Below are 21265 nucleotides of genomic sequence, written 5' to 3'. Positions count from 1 at the left end.
CCTGTAAAAACATGACCTCTTGTTAAAGTCTTTTCCCATAGGGATTGCTATCAAAATAAAGTTTAATGTCAAAGCAATCAAATAAAAGTATTGGGCGGGATTTTGAGAACAGATAAATCTGTGTATTGTTTATCGTATACGTAAATCAGATTTGTTTTAAATCCCAGTTTGCTTATATAGATGATCAGGAACTCATTTTGTTATATGATAAATGATAAATGAAATGAATGATGATAAATATTATATTGTTCAGCATACACAATATTATAAAAACAGGTGTATCATTTGAAACATTATTTCCTTTAATAGCATAAGGTGGTTTAATATAAAGTCACATATTTTATATACAAAGCTACAACAGGCCACCAAATGAAAATATGATGAGATGCTAAAGGCACTTAAACTATTATACAAGTAAGCAAAGAAAACCCTAACTGATGACAAAATAATCCTTACTGAGATGAACGGCAGGTCTCGAGTTAAAACACGGAAACGTGGTACTAAAAAGCACATCCAAGCTATTATTATGATCACTATTAAGTGTAATTGTTTCTCCGTAAAGTGCTTCCCACCACTGATTCCAAGACCTATCTTGCAGAGTCACTTACCACAAAACAACAGCTGGTCATCACACATTCCTTTTAAAGATCCATTCTGCGTTCCAAAAAAAAATATGGCTTTCAACAATCTTGAGTTTAAGAAAGAGTTTTACAGCTAATGTCAACAACTAATAATTCTTAAAGTTACGGTCATTATCACAATCTTTCATATCTACCCGTCACAAGATGCAAGCAGATATTACGGTTATACTCCGTCAGTTCCGTAGCACACATTGTCAGGGGAGGTAACGTGTTGTAAATATATTTTTTTTTTTGCCACTTAAACAAGATTGTGGAGAGTGACAGACATGAGTAGAGCAATCTTGCGCTTCTTTGCAGTGAATTTCTCAAAACTATAGTCCCACAACTTTTGTTTTTTAGTGCATAACCTTCTTGTGATGTGTTTGCCTGCATTACTTGGTTTACCACAAATTTTACCAAGAGCATGATGGTATGTAGAGCATGATTCTTAAAGGGAAAGTCGACCCCTAAATTTCTTCCCAATATATTGCATGTGTCCCCACTAGGCATTCTGATTAATATTGCATTTGTGGGATAAGAGTTTAGCAGCACAATTCATCCGTTTTTATCCAGCTGAGGGTTGGGCCATTTTGATTGAAGATGTTATCAGAGTTGCTCAGGTCTCCAATTTTTCAGCGAGCCGTGTTTGGTTGTGACTTGAATTCTGAGCAACTGTGATGTCGTTTTTAGTCGACAGCAAGTGGCAAAATGGCCGGCTACTGAGATGGATAAAAAACGGGTAAATTTTGCCTGTTTAATTCAAATTCTACAAACAAAAGATGAATTCATTAGTTGGGGACCTCAGCATCGCATCTCTGCTTTTTGCAAATGCACTCTTGAACTCGTGGAACATATTGCAAAGAAAATTTGGAGGGTGACTTTCCGTTTAACAGAAGATAAAGTATTGTTTATATATATATATATATATATATATATATATATATATATATATATATAAATACCCTATAAGAGGGTAAAAGCAACTTCAATTTGTCATGGAGTAAAAAATATAATTATTTTCATCTATTCATTTCTATATTTGGCAGGTCGACAGAAGTCCAGTTCACCCTTGCGGCGGTTTTCTTAAACTGATGCGATGATTCAAGTTTATTTATAAAGTGACTTAATTGCTATGAACATCCTCAAGATAATTTTATTTTTTGGTCCGGAAGCCAAACTTTGGCTTTCAATCAGCAGGATGGATTAATTATAAAGTAGGCAATGGGGAGGGTCACGGAAAAGGTGTTTAACTCAAGTGATTCCAGACATTATTGTTCTTAGACAGCCTTCAGAATTTCTTATCTGAGCATCAGACGTGAGATCCCGTAACCCATCCATCACATGGAAACCACATGAGAAAAATAGAAGCAAGCTGTGGCAGAACTAGAAGTGCTCTTCAAAATCTTGCAAAAGAATAACTTCATCCGAGCCCCAGCTTTTGAACAAACATGTACATTGAACCAAAACCTGCCCTTAAGGCAAAGAAGAATTAAAGAACATTTGATTGAAGTAAGGAAATAAAAAATAAAAAAATGGACCTGCTGATGCACATGGCTTGAGTCATATGGTGTGAAACCAAGAAGAGAAGAAGGAAGACCAGTGTTTTTAATTATCCATCTCTTGTTGGTCGAGCTGGACGACCTGGATGATTGGAGGAGAGGCGTCGAGCGACGACGGTCCGCACCAACAGGCAGACGATCGCCCCACATGGACCTCACACGTGCCACTGGAGAGTAAAAGCACGGATGAACGTGACATTAAACTGGGGGGACGTTTTCAAAAAGAGCAAATCACATTCCGCCGACAGGACAGCCATTGAATTCCACAAGAGGAAGACAACATCTTGAGCCAACGTCGGCATATTCTATAGGCGTTCCCGAATCTTCACAACATCGGGCGGGGGGGGGGAAAGCAGAAAGAAGAATGCCGAAGCTTACAGACCTCACATTGGGCCGCCATGTGAAGATGATCATGTGTTAGTCAGACGTGATGGAAGGAAGGCGTGTGCGACAGCCAAAGAAGCACACAGTGTAAAAAGTTCAACAGAGTACAACCACAGTTGGAATCAAATCATTTTCAAATTAGTCGGACTAAATGTCAAACATTTAACCGATGAATCGTTCGAGTATTCAAAAAAAGAAAATATATATATATATGAGGCACTGGAGAACTGAAAGTGATTTGACCCCAACCTTTAAAAAGGAGATGTTGACGCTGTCCTGTCATCAGGATCATTTTGCATCATCATTACGAATCGCTCTCAACATTTGCCACCCTGAATACACAAAAAGGTGCGGGATGCATGTTAATGTTGAGAGAGAGAGAGAGAGAGAGAGAGAGAGAGAGAGAGAGAGAGAGAGAGAGAGGGGGGGGGGGAGACAGAAGCCCACAGGGGTACCCTGCGGAACAGCTATATTTAGTACCTCACATGTTCTGGACTCTGCTCTCAGATTGGGGCCTCATGACTGTAAAATGCGATTGTAAAGAGCAGAAAGGATGGTAGAGATCATATCAGAAAACAAAGATTTTATCTTCAGAAAAGAAGTACCATATATTTATGTTTAGAAAAGAGCGCTGTGAGACGAATCCATATTTTGCACTTTGTTGCACAAATGTCCCAAATCGGTTTGTTGACTTGTTTTTATCATTGTTTGTTTTAACTTGTGAGGAAAATTATGAAAGATATATCTTCAACAGGCACAATAGATTTCCCGAGACCACAAATTGAATCATTTCTTCATTGTACTCTTTGCGTAAAACCAAATGCTTTTCTGCAGCATGATTATTCATATCTGCCTGTAATTAGAATACACGCAACAAACCTGATACGAGTGATGTCACAAGCGCTATTTTCAAGTTTGACTAAAATAGAATGCGATGTGTCATGAGGTGAGTTTTCCTATTAAAACAGGTGATATCATTTTTTTTATTGATTCTATTTTTGGCTAATGTGCACAAAAACAAAGTGTTGAAATGCTCTGTGGAGATTTAAATGGCTGAAGCTTTGGATTTGGCTCATTACTGAAAATAAAATTCTTTTGTATGCGCCTTTGCATTTGTTATGCTTGCCTTGGCCACCCGGACAGATTTCATGGTCTGTTTTTCATGTGTTGTGTTTCTTTACCCGGGTCCGTTGGGTATGTCTTGATCGGCCTCCGCGGCGGAGGATTCCACATCTGCGTCGGCGCTGCTATCGCTGCCTTGCGCCGACAGGCCGCACGGAGACAGCGAGGTCGCGCATTCACCACTGGCACACCACACAAAGTGCGAGCCATTATGTTAATACGGCATATGTGAGCGATGGAAGACAAAAGTGTTGATTTGTCATTGTTCATCATTTTCTTTATTATGATGATGATGGTGTTTGATCTCGTCATATCAATAGTGTAACTCAAATGAAATTTGAAAAGATGACTCGTGTGAACGCGTGTGTACTGACTTGATTTGCTTTTCCATCAGCAGAAGGGCCTGTTCTTTCTCCTGAAGGCTCCTCTTGAGCGTGGCGATCTCTTTTTGATTCTCCAGCAGTTCTCTCTGAAGACGGTAGTTGCTTTCTTCCAGAGTCTCGCAGAAAGCCTTTGTGGATGTGATAAACATGAGTCAAACAAGTGCAGGGGTGAGGATGAGATGGAATATTGGGCAGTGGGGAGCAAAAAAAAAAAAAAAACGGAGCGAAAAAATAAACACGTTTTGTTTTGTCGCATTTGTTCAAAACCAAACATATTTTGAACTGTTCTGGTTTGGTGTTGAGAAATTCTGGAATTCTAGACACCGCGTTTTTTTCAAAAACCTACGAAAAATGGGAACGAGAATCATTTGGAAAGTGGGTGTTGATATTTGAGTGGAATTTGATCCCGCTCAAAACATAAACTAGTGATAGTAATCATTTTGCCATTAATTTGTGACATGCGTCAACATCAGCTTCGGTAGACGTCTCGAAGCGCCATGGCCTCGTTTCTCTCAAACATTTGTTGCTTCTCCTGCACTGGCTCCTGGAAGGAAATTTTGCTCTTATCCCTATGTGACTACAGCACGCATATCTCCAAAAAAACCACACACGCGCCCAAATTGGTCCCAGTCTCGAGCACTGAGCATAGCAACGATCTTTTTGTTATTGTAATCTTTTAGCTTTGATGTTTGCGTGTTGTTCAAAACACTACATGTACTCAGCGGTTACGGAATTTGCCTACAACATGTGGCTGCAACAGATCTTAAGCTACATTTACAGTGAACTATGTTCCCAGCCGCCATGTGGGATTTTAACCATTTTCCCTCTCCATATTTAAGTACTGCTACGTTTACAAATAGCCCATCATAATATCCGTGACAGGCAATTGGCTAGCGAGTCCCGGAAGCTTGGAGGCCACAATGGTTTTGGTACTTGGTGTGCAACAGGATGCCTCCCAGCAAGTTGCTCTCTTATGTGGCTTTTCACATTACAGAAGAGCCAATCATGATAACAATTGTTTTGGTCCAGACCAACACCACTTTTATATCTGCCCCGAGTCCTCTGATGCTCATGGGATCCTGTTTTTCTGAGTTGACCGCGTTAGTCTTAAAATGGCACTGCTGTGGCCACGGGATGACACCTGGGACTTTCAAAATCAATTGTCAAGACTTACCCTGCTCTCTTCCAAACTATCGAAAGGCCCCGGCGGCTCATCCAGACATAAAAACTCTCTCACTGATTGGCTGAAAAAAGAGAAACAGTGGCATGTTTAGCATAGAAAACATCAAAAACAAGATGTTGCAACAAGAACGGCTGTGTCGCATACCAGTTGGCAATGTCTTTGTGTGCAACTAAGTTTTGCAAAAAGGCCTGAAGTCCTAACTGTCTGTCTTCCAGGAAGTCGCTGTCATAGTTGTCCTTGAACCACCTTTTAGGAGGCAGCGCAAGTCGAAAACCCGGAAAGGTCTCTTTCAACTACAGCAGAGAACATACAGAAACAAGACGCATTATGATGAAATTGTCCACGTTCAAAGAGGAAATAAAAAAAAAAAAAAAGAAATCAATCAATCAATCAATAATTAAAATAAAATACAATGTGGTAACATGGTATCAAAATGAGTGCTCTAAAATTTGAAATAGTCAGGTAAGCAGCAGATAAATATTTTATCAAGAATAAACATATATACCATGACAAATTTGAACAAATCAATACATTTCACTGACACTATTTTTTTTTTTATATAAAACAAATAAGTAATTTTTTCTGATCTGGACTTTTTTAATTATTTAACCCTTTTCTATTTGGGCATCGATGTGCATTTGTTTAAGAAGACGGCCATGGTGAGCACAGTGTGAACTGGCGCCAGCCACACATCGGGGGACTGCAATGCTAATGAGGAACAGCTCGCCGTACATTTCAATTACAGTGACAATTTTTACATTACTTTACTTTTAAAAACAGCACATTCATGGACTTTTTTTTTTTTTTCCGGAAAAAAAGCAGGGAGAATCCCATTTGTTGCAGATTGCTGATTTGTGAACAAACTGTTTGGGAATAGTGGCCGGCTTTGTGTAGCTGTAACCATTCCCAGTGTGTGATCCAAAACAAAACGAGAAAACAAAAGGTCTAATTGCATTCAAATCCCTTGAGGGGATACTGCCTTGCAAACTCCAGCTTGGCTTGGCTATTATTTCCCTTCCATGTATAAATAAATCATGCACTGACAACCCACCTTGTCGTTGAGTCTGGAAAAGTCAGCGTACCTCCTGAAAACAACCCAGCTTTCGTCCGTGTTTTTCCTCACCAGGATTTTGTAAACCTACATCACATGGCACACAACACACACACACAAGTTTGTAAATGTAAAAATCAAAATTCTCAGCTTCTCAACAGTAAATATTGTCTGATTTCTGTTGCATTTATTCAAAATTCTCTTACAGACCAAACCAGTAACTAAATCATAATAAATTGACATTAATATTTAATTTACAAAATAATCAGCTTTTACAGTCTTAGAGTAAATAAGAAAAATAACCAGGAAAAAAATGACTGCAATACATTTTAATAGTGATTGTGTTTTGTTTTTTGACTGTGAAGATGTTGTTGTCCTTGTCTTCAGTAATATGTCAATGTTGGTGTGTGTGTGTGTGTGTGTGTGTGTGTGTATGTATATATATATGTATATATATATATATATATATATATATATATATATATTTAAAAAAAAAAAAATTATTCTGTGCCTCTGTACCGTAAACTTTGCCCTTTCCTCCATGACTTCGTATCCAAGAACTGTTGGGGTGATTGGCCTCTCCTCTTCTCCATCTTGCTGGCTTCCTATGGGAGCCGAAATAGAACGGGGGCAACTTGAATACCCCACCGAGGGCTCAAGAGTCCCATTTTCTCTCGTTTGCATGACAGGGTTCCCTAGAGGCGGCGGCGTTTGGCTTCGACTGCTTCTGTCCGTGCAACGGGATTGACGCGGGGAACTTCCGTGTCTTTTTTCATGCTCGCCCACAGCTGAAGTGGTTACTGGGGATGAAGAATTGCTGGAAACGCATCCCAGCGAAGAAGCTCGAGGCGGCCTTCTTAGCTTGCTACTACTACCACTTGATGAAACTCTGTCCAAGGGTACTGGGACAGGCACAAACGGCGACGCCATTCCTCCGTCACTGCCGTCCCAACGTGATGACTGAGGTGCAGATTGATGTGGAAGCCTGACAACAATGCTGAGTCAGCAGACTGATGAAGATCTTCAGCAACCTGGACAAAACCTTACAAAATGTGTTATTGGTACATAAATAAATAAATATATCACACAATGAGTGTGCAAAAATGAGAAACTTTTTTTACAGCTATGTGCAAGTCCTGTTTTCCATGCTAAATATTTGAAATAATTGTTCTACAAAATGAACATTTATGTGTTAAATCATACATTAGTTCCTGTTTGTAGATGGCACAAATATAGGAACATGATGAAAGCATGAAGAGTGAAACTTAGCTCCACTCCTGAAAAACCCTTTACATAGGAGCATTTATTCAATTCAGAACTTTTTTTCAGGACGGACTTCCACTAGTGAGGCAAAACTAATAGTGGGGATGTTGATACTCATCAAAACTACCTGTGCATAGCAAATGCATGCACGTTGGGCCGTGCAGTGTTATTAGTGCAGAACAATTAGTTCATTTTAATTGCATACTAATGGTCCAAATATGGAAATACTTGCAGAGGAAAAAGACATTTTGCAGCATTTACCTGTACAGAACATCCAAATAACTTTACGGAATACTGACTTGCATTGATGCCTTGTTTATCTGCTGCCGTTTTAAATTACGTGTACACTTAAGTGATAAGTAACAGTGGCAGTCAGTGAGAAGTCATCAACATCTGTTAACGTTGCAAGCTAACGATCGCCAGTCGATTTGTGCTCAAAATAGAAGGATGCAAGTAAGTTTCTTCTCATGCACAATCAACAAGCCTTGCTGTTGTCATTCAGGAGTATTTTTTTGAAATAGATTAACAGTTGTAGGTAGATTACAATACCACATTAGCTAGTAAGATAGCATATGGTGTGTGGGGATACTACTGGACATCTATCCATCCATGCATTATTTGTAAATGTCTGACATACCGCAAGGCAGGTAATGCTCCCCCTCCAGAAGACCTTAATTACACGCGTGATTGTCTTGTTGCTGTTTGTCCATTTCACATTGCATAGTCATCTGCTTCTCTGTATCATGTTAGCAAGCTTGAATATCAGTCCACAAACTGCAGTGACTTACTACAACCACATGAGGGGGCTATAATCACGTAAATGGCTACAATCCAGCCATGTCATAAATGTCGCTCTTATTTCTTCTGATTACAAATAGACTTTAAAAATAAGATTTAAAAAATAAAACATGAGCGAATGGATGATAAATTTAAATATACTGGATGGAGAGATGAGAGAGCAAGCTAAATTGAGAGAGAAATTGAGAGAGAGAATGAGAGACACTTTCCACAGCAATCATAAAATATGGTTAACCCACCGCAATCACAAATGATACATTTGAATACATAATGACAACATAATGAATTTATCATTCCTACGTCGACATAGTCAAGTGTTTGAGGACTTTTTTTCTCACGCTCCAAAGCCATTGCTGCAAAACCTGTTGGCAACAGGCAAAACCCACAAAATGAATTTGATGAAACTATAATAGTAGGTGTGTCTGAGAAGTTCCATGAAAGGTGTCTCAAAATAAAGATTTTAATCAAAAACTACACCTGAGTTGTCCAACAATATCAACATTGAGATTTGGTTTGAAGTGACTCATGATTATTATAGATAACATTAAATAGACAATTTATAATGCATGTGTGTGTATTATTTATTTTAATAACAAAAAAAATCTATTATTTTCCTATTAAGCAATGGCTAGTCCATCTGACAGTGGTAAATATTATTTTCTTATCTCTTAAAATTTGATTCATATACACATTTACCTATTTTTTATGATGCAATGAAGACAAAATGAAAAGTCGCCTTGAAGTTCTGCAAGCTTTACTGGACGTCCACCTTATTCAGCACTATGCATTTGCTACTAGTAATTGATTTTGCTTTAGTTGAATGCAGAGTTGCTATGTTCTTTCACTGACATTGATTGATTGATTGATCAACATTTACATACCTGAATTATTTCTACTTGTTGGCTTAACCTTTCCCGCGTGGGTGATTTTTGGGGTAAAACAGGGTTGGGCATCGGTTTTACTTACTCATTCCATTGAAGGGTGTGAATCAGTTTTGTCTGGAAGCAAGTGAACCTTTTTGGGTGTGGCAATTGTGCAATGCGTATAATAGCACCGAATTGTATTTTTCACAACAAGTTTTCTTTGAGGACTTGCTGTCTTGTCTCTCTGTAAGTACAGCGTATCATCCTTTTAAAAATATAGATGTGTTATTTACAAATATAGTTTAATACGATATCACATTTTGATTGCGTAGATGATAAAAGTTTGAGTGTCGATCTTTCTTTTCTTCTCATCAGACAAAATGGCATTGACAAACCCTCCGAGCGAAGCCAACGCGATGTTCTCTTTGGCTTTGTTTCAAAAGCTCAGTGAGGAGGACTCGAAGGAGAACGTCTTCTTCTCCCCCTTCAGCATCTCCTCGGCTCTGGCCATGGTCTTGCTGGGGGCTAAGGCTAACACAGCCAGGCAAATGTCAGAGGTATGAGGCGCACACAAACTCGCTGTAATATGAGCAACAGTCCATCATATCAGCAAAGCTGGAGAAATAGCAACTCGGTGTCTGGATTATATTGCAACAGGAAAATACTAAGTGGTGCAGAATCAAGTTAGGAACTCCATTATGTGCAGTTTGTGATTCTTAAACATAAAATGAAAACCTAAGTAAAGTTATCAAGATCATGTATTTACTGCCCAGTATTAACAACTAGAGTTGAACACAAAGTTTCAGAAAAGGTAATGCAACCAATGTCAACCCTGACAAAATTCACTTCCTAAAAAGATGCCCGAGCCACGTCATCTGACTTTGCTTGATGTGAAGAAGCAATATGTTCTATACCCGTGTACTTATTTGTTTGTATTGCAAACACCTCATCTATTATTTGGATTTAAGAAAATCTAATGATAGTTTTCGAATCTATTTGGGTTCACTTGCATTTTCTTGCGACTGTGTCAGACTGATTCTGCTTATAGGTCCTCTGCTTCAAAAAGTCAATGCAACCCACGGCGGAAAATCAACAACAGACGAAGCAGTCTCCGATGCAAATGCAACTGAGGACGCGAGAGCAGATGCGGATGCAGCTACAATGTTCCAGCAAGCTGCCACAATACCTGAGAAAGGTGCAAAAAGCTACTAGGAAGTAAAACTGGCTGGTTAGGTAGATGCCAACAACTGATCAATTCATCAAAATGTTGAGTTGATTTCCTGTAATCCTTTCACCAATTAAAAATGTCCAATTTTTCACATCTACAAGTCATCACACAATAACAAAGGAAAACAAAATCCACCTAAGTAGCTGAGAAACTGCAAGTGTCTGTATAGCTGTACTTTACTGACCTTTAGTGGCCAAGATGTATACATCAGATTAGAATACTCCATTAATGCCGTTACACAACAATTTCACTTTATTATAGAGACTTCTACAGCATTTCAGACATATTCCTCTATTTGTTGATAGGTTCTAGATCCCGTCGGAGGTGAGGATGACGTCCACGCTTACTTTCAGCAACTTTTGACCACATTCAACAAGACAAATGCTGGCTATGCCCTCAGCCTTGCCAACAGGCTGTATGGGGAGCAAACTTTCACCTTTGAGCAAGTATGTGCATCTAGTTATTAGTATTAATAAGACATAATAGCGCAAAAGACATTTAGTTGCAACATTTACTGTCTCTAATTGACACAAAGCAAATTGCTTCAAATAAATATTGATTGGTCAATATAATACTGAGAATTCCTGCTTTCGATCACATTCATCATTCTGCTTCAGTTGTAGCCTTTTATGGTCTTAATTTTATTTCAACTTCTTTGACAGCAAGCACACACGTAAGCGGAGAAAGACTCTCGGCACGATAAAATATTGTTACTATGACAATTTGATTGTTCTATGTAAATGTTGACGTTATCGTACTTCCCAGGGCTTCCTTGAGGAAACCAGGAAATACTACGAAGCTGAATTGGAGAGTGTCGATTTCAAGTTTAATGCAGATGGAGCTAAGGACATCATTAACGGTTGGGTGGAAGAGAAAACACAAGGTGCAATGCTTTCATTTGTGTCTTATTTATTTTTTCTTGATGTTTTGCTGATACATATCATTATAATGCCATGCCATCATAATCTGTATCTAGATCTCATATCCCTAATATTAAATTATTCACCAGGTAAAATTAAGAACCTGATAAAGAACCTCAAACCCAGCACCAAGTTGGTGCTGGTCAACGCCATCTATTTTAAAGGCAAATGGAACCAAGAATTCAACAAAGACTCGACTCATGAAGCGCCATTTAGAATAAACAAGGTATCATTTTTTTACAACAATGAAGAACATTAATATTATATGATTAACAATTGTTGGGGGAAGTCTCAGATGTGCTGTATTTTCACTTTTTTATTTCAACCTTAGAATGATGCTAAGCGAGTGATGATGATGATGCATCAGAACGGCAAATTCAACCTCGCCGCCATCCCAGAGTTAAACAGCCAGGTATTAAAACAACTTGTAATGATTGATATTTTGCTTCCCTACCAACATTGATTAAATCAATTAAAATCCAATAGGCTACCTGTACCTTAATCAAGTTTGAGAACAATAATTATATCTTGTGGGTTTTTTTTTTTAAATAAAATGTGAATACTTTTGGACAGGTGTTAGAGATGCCTTATGACGGAGGCGATGTAAGCATGCTCATCTTCCTGCCCAATGAAATAGAGGACAACACAGGCTTGGAGAAGGTAAAACACATTGCATATTTGCTAATTAGAAAAAAAAATGCACAATATTTACAAATGTGTTATTTGGTTTGATAATTGTCACCTTGACAGCTGTTGGGGAAACTGACCTATGATAATATGATGAGGTGGACAGGCAATATGGTTTTAGAAGACGTCCAGGTCGGACTACCTCGATTCAAACTGGAGGTCACTTACGAATTAAATAAAGTTCTTATCAGCATGGGCATGGTGGATGCTTTTGACGAGGATAAAAGCGACTTGTCAGGTAAGTAGTGCATGAATCATGTCTGACACATCACTCACCAGACAAGTATTACTGCCAGTCCGTTTCAAGCAATCTTTCGTTAAGCAATACCACATAACAAAAGAACAATTCTAAGAAAATTCCGCTGTAGCACAGACATAAATACTCCTTATTACATTTCTTATGTTTTAGGCATGTCTTCTGAAACTGACTTGGCAGTGTCAGCAGTTATCCATAAGGCTTACGTGGAAGTAAATGAGGAGGGTACCGAAGCTGCTGCAGCCACTGCTGTCATTGTTGTGGAAGTCACCTCAATAGGTCCACCTAAAATCCCCAAAGTATTCGTCGCTGACCATCCCTTCCTCTTCTTCATCCGACATAACCCATCCAAGACCATTCTGTTTGCTGGTCAATACACCTCCCCTGAGTGAGCTTGTACTGTGTATTTTCTGCAAGTTCGCCTCAGGATGAATTAAGAAGCTACGTATCGATCTACATAAGTATTTGGGGAAGAAGCAAGTACTGGTATGTTGTATGCATGCACGTAAATGGGAACCAATAGTGCTGATTGTGTTATTCATTGATGAGTCACAAGGTGGGAGATGTTGCTGCAATTTTTTCATCTAACGGTTTTACGTTTTGCAGTCTTAAGCAAGTACCGGTATGTTGTATGTATGCATGTAAACGGGAACCAATAGTGCTGATAGTGTTATTCATTTGTTAGTCACAAAGTGGGATGTGTCGCTGGGATTTTTTTTTATCTCAGGGTTTTATATTTTGCCGTCGTAAAGGCATCATAGCAAGGGAAAGTTGAACAAATATTGTGAAGCTTTGACCATTTTGTGTGTCTTCTGAGTTTTTTCTGCATTAAAATGGCATATGCAACATTTCACATGCAATTCAACCTACATTTGGGGTCTATACATGACATTAATCCAAATAGACTACATTTGATGTACACATGGCCTCTTTATCGTCTTTGACATCTTTTATTTCATATAGTCTTTTTAGAAATGAATTGGAAATAGTGGCTTGAAATAATATTGACACATCCATACAACAGCAACAATAACAATAAAATAAAACATCAATTTTAACCTTCACAATTATAATCAAATTTCAATTAATTTAAGGTTTTTTTTTTTTTTTTAATTAGGTTTGTTGCATTCTTTAAACAACTTTTAAATAACTTACTTTGCAGCATTTGAAATCGGTAGGTTTTATTCTCATTTTTTACAGTTGTAGAACTATGTTCTGGCAATTATTTCCCTCTTCCGCTTCCGTGCAATTACGTCATCAACGCGGAAGCTGTTTTTCGGTGACAAGTTTTTGGGCGTGTCAGTGTAAAAACAATATATATACGTGTGTATTAAAACACTTGACTAACTCCGTCTTTGCATTTACTCACGTCTTGAGGAAACACGTCTGTCAGTAAGTATTTCATTCACTTTTGAACGAATTTGTACTTTATTGACCGCAATTATTCTATGATGAATATACTGCACTGTAGATTGTCATTTATCTAGGGAGTTTAGATGATTTGCAACAAGACATAAAAAATATGATATGGTGTCATTAATGTATGGGGAAATATGCAGCACTGGGAAACCAGCGTTTATGCTAACTATTACCATGCAATCAAATATAAGTGATGCAAATCATTTATTGTTTAATATTCTGTAAACCTTTGTATGATTGTAGACTCTGTAGCATTTGCTCCAAAGTCTATCCTTGATTTCAGATGTCTTATTTTTGCTTAGTTTAAATGTTCAAAACTTGCAATACCGGTCTTGTAACTTTTTGAAAAGTTTATCTAAGGTGACTGTCTTGCGTATAGACAAATGTTTAACAGCTAATTACAACTGTATGCCAAACATGTATCCATAATAGCTTATTTTTTGCTCTCTTTCCCCCCCCCCAGACATGGCATCATCTACCCCGCTATCCAAGGCCAATACCACCTTCTCTCTGGATTTACTGGCGAAACTCGGCGATAATGATAAGACCGCAAATATCTTCTTTTCCCCTTTTAGCATCTCTTCAGCCCTGGCCATGGTGATGTTGGGGTCAGGGGGCAACACCGCCACACAGATGTCAGAGGTAGTTGATGAGTGCACACGCAAGCACTGTTATTTATGAATAATGAAATAATTTGTTCTTCATTGTTCAACCCTTTTGTTGCAATAGAACTGTATTACTAAAGTTCCTCATTTTGTGATGTTGTTCTTTTTTTTTACGAGTGGCAGTGTGCCTTTTGTGACTTGGCCCTACCCTTAACCAACAGGTTTATTCAATAGAAGTAGTTGGAATGTAGGTGAAACATGATTCTGCAAACACCCAGTGGATCGCCAAACCACACGTCACACAACCATAAGTCAGAACTGGATCGATCCATTGTATTTTATGTCTGATGTTAAGTTGCTGACAGTAGCTGAATTGCAAGGGCAAGAGGGGCAAAGTGTGTGTCTCCATATAGGTTAGAATATGCACTCAGTCCAGTAACTGAACATGTTGGACGTTTTATATCTACACACACTGCACACATCTTGAATCAATGAACAATAACCACTTGCAACCCCTTCCAGGTTCTCGGTCTCACTGAGCGAAAGGCAGCGCCACCGCTAATGCAAATGCAAATGCAAATGCAACAACAAATCCAGACCAGTTTTCTGCCAAAGGTGGTAACATTCAAAGCAACTAGAATATTGGAAGCATGTGCAGCACTTTACTAACAGCTGGCCTGGGTGGTGTTGGTTGAAGCAGGGGTGAGTCCATCGAGATGTGGATACAGTAATTCCATCTCAGGAGAACATAAATGAGCAACTTCAGTTGTTGCATGCTGAAACTTTGACCTGTGAGGGGCTACACACCCAGTGGTGTTGCGTAATGGGAAAGGGTGAGGCGCTATCTTTTTCTTTTATGTTTTTTTTCTTGGTGTGGCTACTTGGAACTACATTTTGATAGGACAACCATTTGTGGAATTTAACAATGCACCATACACACACACACACACAAAAAAAGAAAACACGAGGATAATTTTTACGAGAGTTTTCAGTCATGACAAAAGAAGGAAGGTGAGTCATATTCATGCCAACTCCTCTGGACAGCATTCTTCAGCTCTATATAACTGGCATGGGAACAGGAGTTCAGACATTTTAATATGTATATGAAAGCTTAAATAACAAAAATAACAACTCGGTGGTGGCATTGCATGTGTCAAGGTTTTCTCTCTCTCAATCTTTACCAATTTTATTATTTCCAGGTCAATGCAGGCGCACGATTATTTAGTCAAAAGTCACATCACTCTCTAACCTATCGCCCTATCGGTCCATAGTGTCTGCAAACCAGGGCCCAGGATGATGTTCACGCCAGCTTTGGCAAACTGCTGGCAGAACTGAACCGACCAGATGCACAGTACGCCCTCAGTGTTGCCAACAGACTGTACGGGGAACAGTCGTACCAGTTTGTTGAGGTTTGTGTCGTGTAGCCTCTTCTTGAAGAATTGACCAAGTTACACTTTTAGCTAAATGAAACATTCTAAAAACACAGTCAATATGATACTTTTTTTACATTCTTGCAAGTGTACCTAATAAAATCAGCATTCTCGTTAATGATCGTCATAGTGAATTGACCCAAAAAATGGTTATTGATGCTTTCAGGGTTTTCTAGCAGACACAAGGAAGCACTACAATGCAGAGCTGGAGTCTGTCGACTTCATCCGCAGCCATGAGGCGGCCCGGCTCAACATCAACCAATGGGTGGAGAAGAAAACACAAGGTGCTATCACCACACATACACAGAAAGATTCCTACTCCTCATTCCCCCCCCCCCCTTCAAAAAAAGTAAAAATACACTGTCACTTTGTGGCCCTTGTTTCTCATTGCACTTCTGTTGTTTACCAGGTAAAATTAAGGACATACTGGCCCAGGGTGTGTTGGACAGCATGAGTAGGCTAGTGCTGGTCAATGCCATCTACTTTAAAGGCAACTGGGCCAAAAAATTTGATGAGACTTCAACACACGACTCTCAATTTAGGCTCAGCAAGGTAACACCGCAGAGGCAAATTCCACGGATAGGTTGTGACTCGCATTCAGCATAACAATGACAAGCTGTGAGCGAGAATGTTTTTGTTTCCTTCCTGGTTTCCTATGATACACCTCCACCCATTTATTTAAAAAAACAACAAAAAAAACAAAAAAAACATCTGTCTCATACACACGTCTCAAGTTGCAACTGCACAAAGTGGCGGTGTCGAGTTCAAACGTGTAAAATTTCACATTGCTTAATTGTGGGAACACCTATACGGACAAAGCACTCATTTATTCTGATGTCACTGACAAATGATTCACAGATGAGGGTAAACTTTGTCCAGAATTGTTTGAACTTGTCACAACTAGGGTGGTGTCATATGAGCGAAAAAGGGCATAGTGCAGCAAAACCTATCTAATATTTACTTACAGCGTTTATATTGAAATAACAATACAATTCATGAAGTTATTTTCTTCAGTTTTATGAAAATGTTCATAAAAGAATTGTGTCCAGTTAGTATGTAAGGAGAAAGTAGAATTTCTAAATGGTAACTACAAGAAAGGGCAAGTGATTGATTACTTGTGGTCTTTATTGCTGTTATTTTTAGCATGCAACCACACCAGTGAAGATGATGCACCAGAAATCCAAATTCCCCCTCGCCTTCATTCCTGATATCAAGTGCCAGGTACTACCATCTTTTTCCACCCTAAAACAACACCTATAGTTTCTATCTTTGTGGCAATTTAAGAAACTTGTGTTATGCAGATCTTGGAGATGCCTTACTTGGGGAAGGAGCTCAGCATGCTCATCTTTCTACCCGTTGACATAGATGATGATTCTACTGGTTTGACTAAAGTAAGATGCGCACAAATACACAACACTGCTTAGTGACAGGCCAATTTAAATTGGATTTCCTTTTCATCACAGATAGAGAAGAATCTGACCTATGAGAACTTTGTGGAATGGACCCGTCCAGATATGATGGATGAAGTTGAGGTCCAGGTTGGGCTACCTCGATTCAAGATGGAGGAGAACTATGACCTGAAGAATGTCTTGATGAGCATGGGAATGGTTGATGCCTTCGACATGTCGAGAAGTGACTTTTCTGGTAGGTCTACCCGTTTCCCTTAGTCTTCCTTTTAAAACAAACAATTGTAATTTGAATTTCTAACATAACTTCTCTTTTCAGGCATGTCACCAGCCAATGACCTCGTATTGTCAAAAGTCGTCCACAAGGCTTTCGTAGAAGTGAACGAGGAAGGAACCGAGGCTGCCGCAGCCACTGCTGCCATCATGATGTTGCGCTGTGCTCCAATAACACCCAGATTCCTCGCTGACCACCCCTTCCTTTTCTTCATTCGGCATAACCCGTCCATGAGTGTTCTTTTTGCTGGCCGGTACTGCTCCCCTGTGTGAGCATTTAGTTTCCTAATTCCCAACGTGGTAGCGCTTATCTGCACCACTGCAGGAATCCCCAATTGTGTGGTTGTTTCCTTTTTATAAATCTGCTCCTATGTAATTCTGAGATGCTTTTGCATTGATTGTTACTCCCATTCCCTCAGACATGGGTGATTCTTATATACTGTTCCGGTGCCTCCTTATACTGTACTTGATTCTGTATAACATACATGTTTTAAATTCAACCTTCCTACAGTGTTAGGAACCTGATCACTCAATTTATTTGATGCAACCAGACAATAACGACATAGTTCAGCATCTGTGTAATACCGATTACAGTACATTGTGCAATGAGAACCAAAGACAACATTAACTGCTCAGCGAGTCTATTATCTATAGAGAATATTATTTTACGTATGCAATAAAAGTGTGATTCAAAACACAAATTTCATGCAGTTGTCATTTACTTCAAATATAATTACCAGTCGCCCCTCTCTCCCAGTTACAAATAGTTCTGTCGTACTTGTACTTTGAGGACAGTTCAGCCATAGTGCCAGGAGATCTCCCTCCTGAACATATAGGGGCGCCAAAGATCTTGTGCAGAATTCCAAGCGCAAAGAACAATGTCACTTCCGGGTTATTAACATCCTTTACTTCCGGGTTATTTTCCGAATGTAAACATGACAGCAACATCACCATCAGACTGTTTAGCTCTCGGAGCTGCCAACATATTCTAATATAAAAGTTGATACTTTCCCGTTTCAAATCGATGGAGAGGTTAATATCCAAACTGACAGAGAAACATGTTCTCTTCACGGCTTCTTTCACTATACGTCTTGCCTTGGTCGCTTATGGCGATTTCCACGATAGGACTATGATAGTCAAGTACACCGATATCGACTATCACGTTTTCACGGATGCTGCGAGGTTCACCACTAAGGTAGCTTTAGCCTCTGTCATAATCTTAGCTGGAAATGTTGTCAGTATAATTATACTAGACTATTACATGCACAATATTGTTCCATTCCCCTGTGTCATTCAATTATTTCTCTTACATGATAATCGTGTATACAGGGCGAGTCGCCGTACAACAGATCAACCTATCGATACACACCACTACTGGCTTGGCTGCTCACTCCTAATATTTATCTCCACATGGTGTTTGGCAAGCTCTTTTTCATCCTATGTGACGTGCTGTCCGGGGTGCTGATCTACAAAATCCTTTGCCTACGAGGGCTTGGCTCAGAGGTGTGTTTCAATTCATGTTTCAGAAGTGTTACCTCTGTGCTTCATATTTTGGTGGTCTTTATGATCAGACGGCACGTCGGGTTTGTTCGCTGTGGCTCCTCAACCCCCTGCCGATGGGCGTTTCCAGCCGAGGGAATGCCGAGTCCATCCTGACTGCTCTGGTGCTGGGGACTCTTCTTTGTATAGAGAGTATGTGACACAATAGAAAAATGGGTGGATGAATCACAAATACAGTTCTCCTTTAATGTTGAGTCTTCTGTGTCACAGGCCGCCGTATGACGTGGGCAGCTCTGCTATACGGCTTGTCTGTTCATATGAAGATCTATCCCATCACCTACGCGCTACCCATTGTTCTGACTCTTCGTTCAGAAAAGTGGAGAAGTGTCATGGGCTTCTTGGGAGGTTTCCTCAACAGGGAGTTGTTGTGTTTCGCAAGTGTGGCCGGAGGTTTTTTTTTTGCTCTCACAGCACTTTTCTATCACATGTAAGCGCAACAAATTGTTGCATTTATTTTTTTTATATATATATATATATATATATATATATATATATATATATATATATATATATATATACATACACATACACAGATGATTTTTTTTTCCAGGTACGGTTGGATATTTCTCCAAGAGACTTACTTGTATCATCTAACCAGAAGAGATATTCGCCATAACTTCTCTCCATACTTCTACATGCTCTACCTAACTGCAGGTCCTGTATTTATAAGTTCACCTTTTGGGTAAACTTTCAGGACTTCAATCTTTACAGATGTCCTTCTTTCAAATTTTGCCTAAAGCCAAATAACCCTAACTTTTTAGACGATTAAAACCATGTCAAGTGATGGCAGCAGCCATTACTCTGTTGTTTTGTTTTGCAGACAGCAGGTGGAGCCAGTGGCTCGGCCTGGCGGCATTCCTTCCGCAGTTGATTCTCCTGTTGGTAACGTCATGGGCTTTTCACCGTGACCTAACCTTTTGCTGTTTCCTCCACACGGCCATCTTTGTCACTTTCAATAAAGTCTGCACGTCACAGGTGTATAGGTCAAAGTCAAGCCTGTATTTTCCTCTAATTTTGGGGGGGACCGAGTATTCATATGAATGGCTATGTTGTGTTTTTTTAGTACTTCCTTTGGTACCTGAGTTTACTTCCTCTTGTCATCCCTCATTTGAGTCTCTCACTGAAACAAGGAGCGGGACTTCTATTCCTCTGGTTTGCTGGACAGGTGACTATTTTGATTATTTAATATTTACTCAACTTTATAGTGTACCAGCACAATGAATTAGTTTGTTGAATACAATATGTCCTGTGAGTAACTATTTTGAATATTTTCCTCATCATCAGGGTGTATGGTTGGTCCCGGCTTACTTTCTGGAATTTGAGGGCCACAACGCCTTTTTGTTCATCTGGCTCGCCGGGCTGCTCTTTCTGATTGTCAACTGCTTCATCTTGGTGCAGCTCATCGTACATTACAAACCAAAAGTTAACCTGAAGAGACTGAAGTTCGAGTAACCTTGCATGAATGTGCAAGAACTTTTTTGGTGATTTTTTTTTTTTTTTTTTTAAACACTTGTTCTCTCATCTGAATTATGCTGTTTTGTGATGGGCAAACTGCAATATACATTCTGTGTGTGTGTGTGTGTGTGTGTGTGTGTGTGTGTGTGTGTGTGTGTGTGTGTGTGTGTGTGTGTGTGTGTTTATAATAATCACAATTTTTTTATAATAATAAAAAAAAAACACCCCAGTGATATCTTATTCATGCTGGTATTTTGAAACTTGGAAATTCCAGAAATTTTACAACCTAATTTGAGCTCGCTACAATGTGCTGCCTTGTCCACTAGGCGGCAGCTTGTGTTTGCCGATTGGGCGTCTGTCCTGAAGTAACCTGACGTCACTCCTTCAGGTATAAAGACCCACCAAATCAATGATTATAGGGATGCATGTTTTTTTTTCATTTATTTTTTGTTTATATGTCATTATTATTATGCAATGCAAAATAAATATGCTGTAAAATCCGAATACTGGAACATTCATTCAAATGCAATACATAGTTGGTTATAGTGGCAAATTAATTAATGGGCTTCATTATTCAAAGCACTTTATCCAATGCATCTCCGTCATTATTTCGGTGTACTCACGGACAAGTAGAGTTTCTTGTTTTCTTTCACGCTTTGCCTTGTTTAATTCCTGTCCACGTTCGCCAAACGCTGCTGGATGTGCTCGTATCCGCCACGGGCGCTTGCGTGCGCGTTGTCGTGCCATCTCAAGACAACACACAATAAGGTTCACATAATATGACAAAATCCCAACAAAGG

The 21265-nt window shown here is 39.2% G+C and overlaps 5 protein-coding genes across 16 annotated transcripts in view; 3 read left to right on the top strand and 2 right to left on the bottom strand.

Moving 5' to 3' along the window:
* Positions 1-2249, bottom strand: part of LOC147041769 (uncharacterized) — a 12413-nt gene extending 10164 nt beyond the window's left edge. The window contains exon 1 of the mRNA XM_085938680.1: positions 2159-2249. Coding sequence (XP_085794806.1) covers positions 2159-2184 — 26 coding nt within the window. The 5' untranslated portion in view covers positions 2185-2249. The remainder of the gene's footprint in view (positions 1-2158) is intronic.
* snx16 (sorting nexin 16) lies at positions 302-21265 on the bottom strand. Of its 10 annotated transcripts, none has more exons than XM_085938676.1 (9): positions 8203-8376; positions 6822-7344; positions 6303-6389; positions 5396-5544; positions 5243-5312; positions 4060-4196; positions 3745-3867; positions 3044-3085; positions 302-2346 (listed from the first exon to the last, which is right to left on the bottom strand). In XM_085938676.1, the coding sequence occupies exons 2-8, from the start codon at positions 7230-7232 to the stop codon at positions 3067-3069; spliced, it is 996 nt and encodes a 331-aa protein (XP_085794802.1). In that variant the 5' UTR covers positions 7233-7344; positions 8203-8376; the 3' UTR covers positions 302-2346; positions 3044-3066. The 10 variants fall into 10 exon arrangements, with proteins under 10 accessions (XP_085794802.1, XP_085794795.1, XP_085794798.1 ...); XM_085938677.1 differs by having other exon boundaries at positions 2217-2346; positions 3049-3085; XM_085938669.1 differs by lacking the exons at positions 3044-3085; positions 8203-8376 and adding an exon at positions 21089-21265.
* Positions 7839-13170, top strand: LOC147041768 (leukocyte elastase inhibitor-like). 2 transcript variants are annotated; one of them, XM_085938663.1, is made up of 10 exons: positions 7839-8018; positions 9602-9783; positions 10275-10421; positions 10760-10900; positions 11220-11337; positions 11464-11600; positions 11706-11786; positions 11948-12034; positions 12125-12299; positions 12471-13170. In XM_085938663.1, exons 2-10 carry the CDS (start codon positions 9607-9609, stop codon positions 12707-12709), a joined length of 1302 nt encoding a protein of 433 aa, XP_085794789.1. In that variant the 5' UTR covers positions 7839-8018; positions 9602-9606; the 3' UTR covers positions 12710-13170. The 2 variants fall into 2 exon arrangements, with proteins under 2 accessions (XP_085794789.1, XP_085794790.1); XM_085938664.1 differs by lacking the exon at positions 7839-8018 and adding an exon at positions 9416-9472.
* LOC147041767 (leukocyte elastase inhibitor-like) lies at positions 13547-18151 on the top strand. 2 transcript variants are annotated; one of them, XM_085938665.1, is made up of 10 exons: positions 13547-13709; positions 14200-14378; positions 14864-14956; positions 15613-15750; positions 15938-16055; positions 16181-16323; positions 16915-16992; positions 17073-17162; positions 17235-17415; positions 17497-18151. In XM_085938665.1, exons 2-10 carry the CDS (start codon positions 14202-14204, stop codon positions 17721-17723), a joined length of 1245 nt encoding a protein of 414 aa, XP_085794791.1. In that variant the 5' UTR covers positions 13547-13709; positions 14200-14201; the 3' UTR covers positions 17724-18151. The 2 variants fall into 2 exon arrangements, with proteins under 2 accessions (XP_085794791.1, XP_085794792.1); XM_085938666.1 differs by lacking the exon at positions 14864-14956.
* On the top strand, positions 18365-20969 carry pigm (phosphatidylinositol glycan anchor biosynthesis, class M). The gene is made up of 8 exons (XM_085938667.1): positions 18365-18645; positions 18780-18953; positions 19022-19142; positions 19221-19437; positions 19561-19664; positions 19831-19985; positions 20074-20175; positions 20295-20969. Exons 1-8 carry the CDS (start codon positions 18475-18477, stop codon positions 20460-20462), a joined length of 1212 nt encoding a protein of 403 aa, XP_085794793.1. The 5' UTR covers positions 18365-18474; the 3' UTR covers positions 20463-20969.

The sequence above is a fragment of the Syngnathus leptorhynchus genome, chromosome 19 (assembly GCF_054491065.1).
Source record: "Syngnathus leptorhynchus isolate UIUO chromosome 19, UIUO_Slep, whole genome shotgun sequence".
Classification (NCBI taxonomy): domain Eukaryota; kingdom Metazoa; phylum Chordata; class Actinopteri; order Syngnathiformes; family Syngnathidae; genus Syngnathus; species Syngnathus leptorhynchus.
This window is presented reverse-complemented; position numbering and strand designations above follow the sequence as displayed.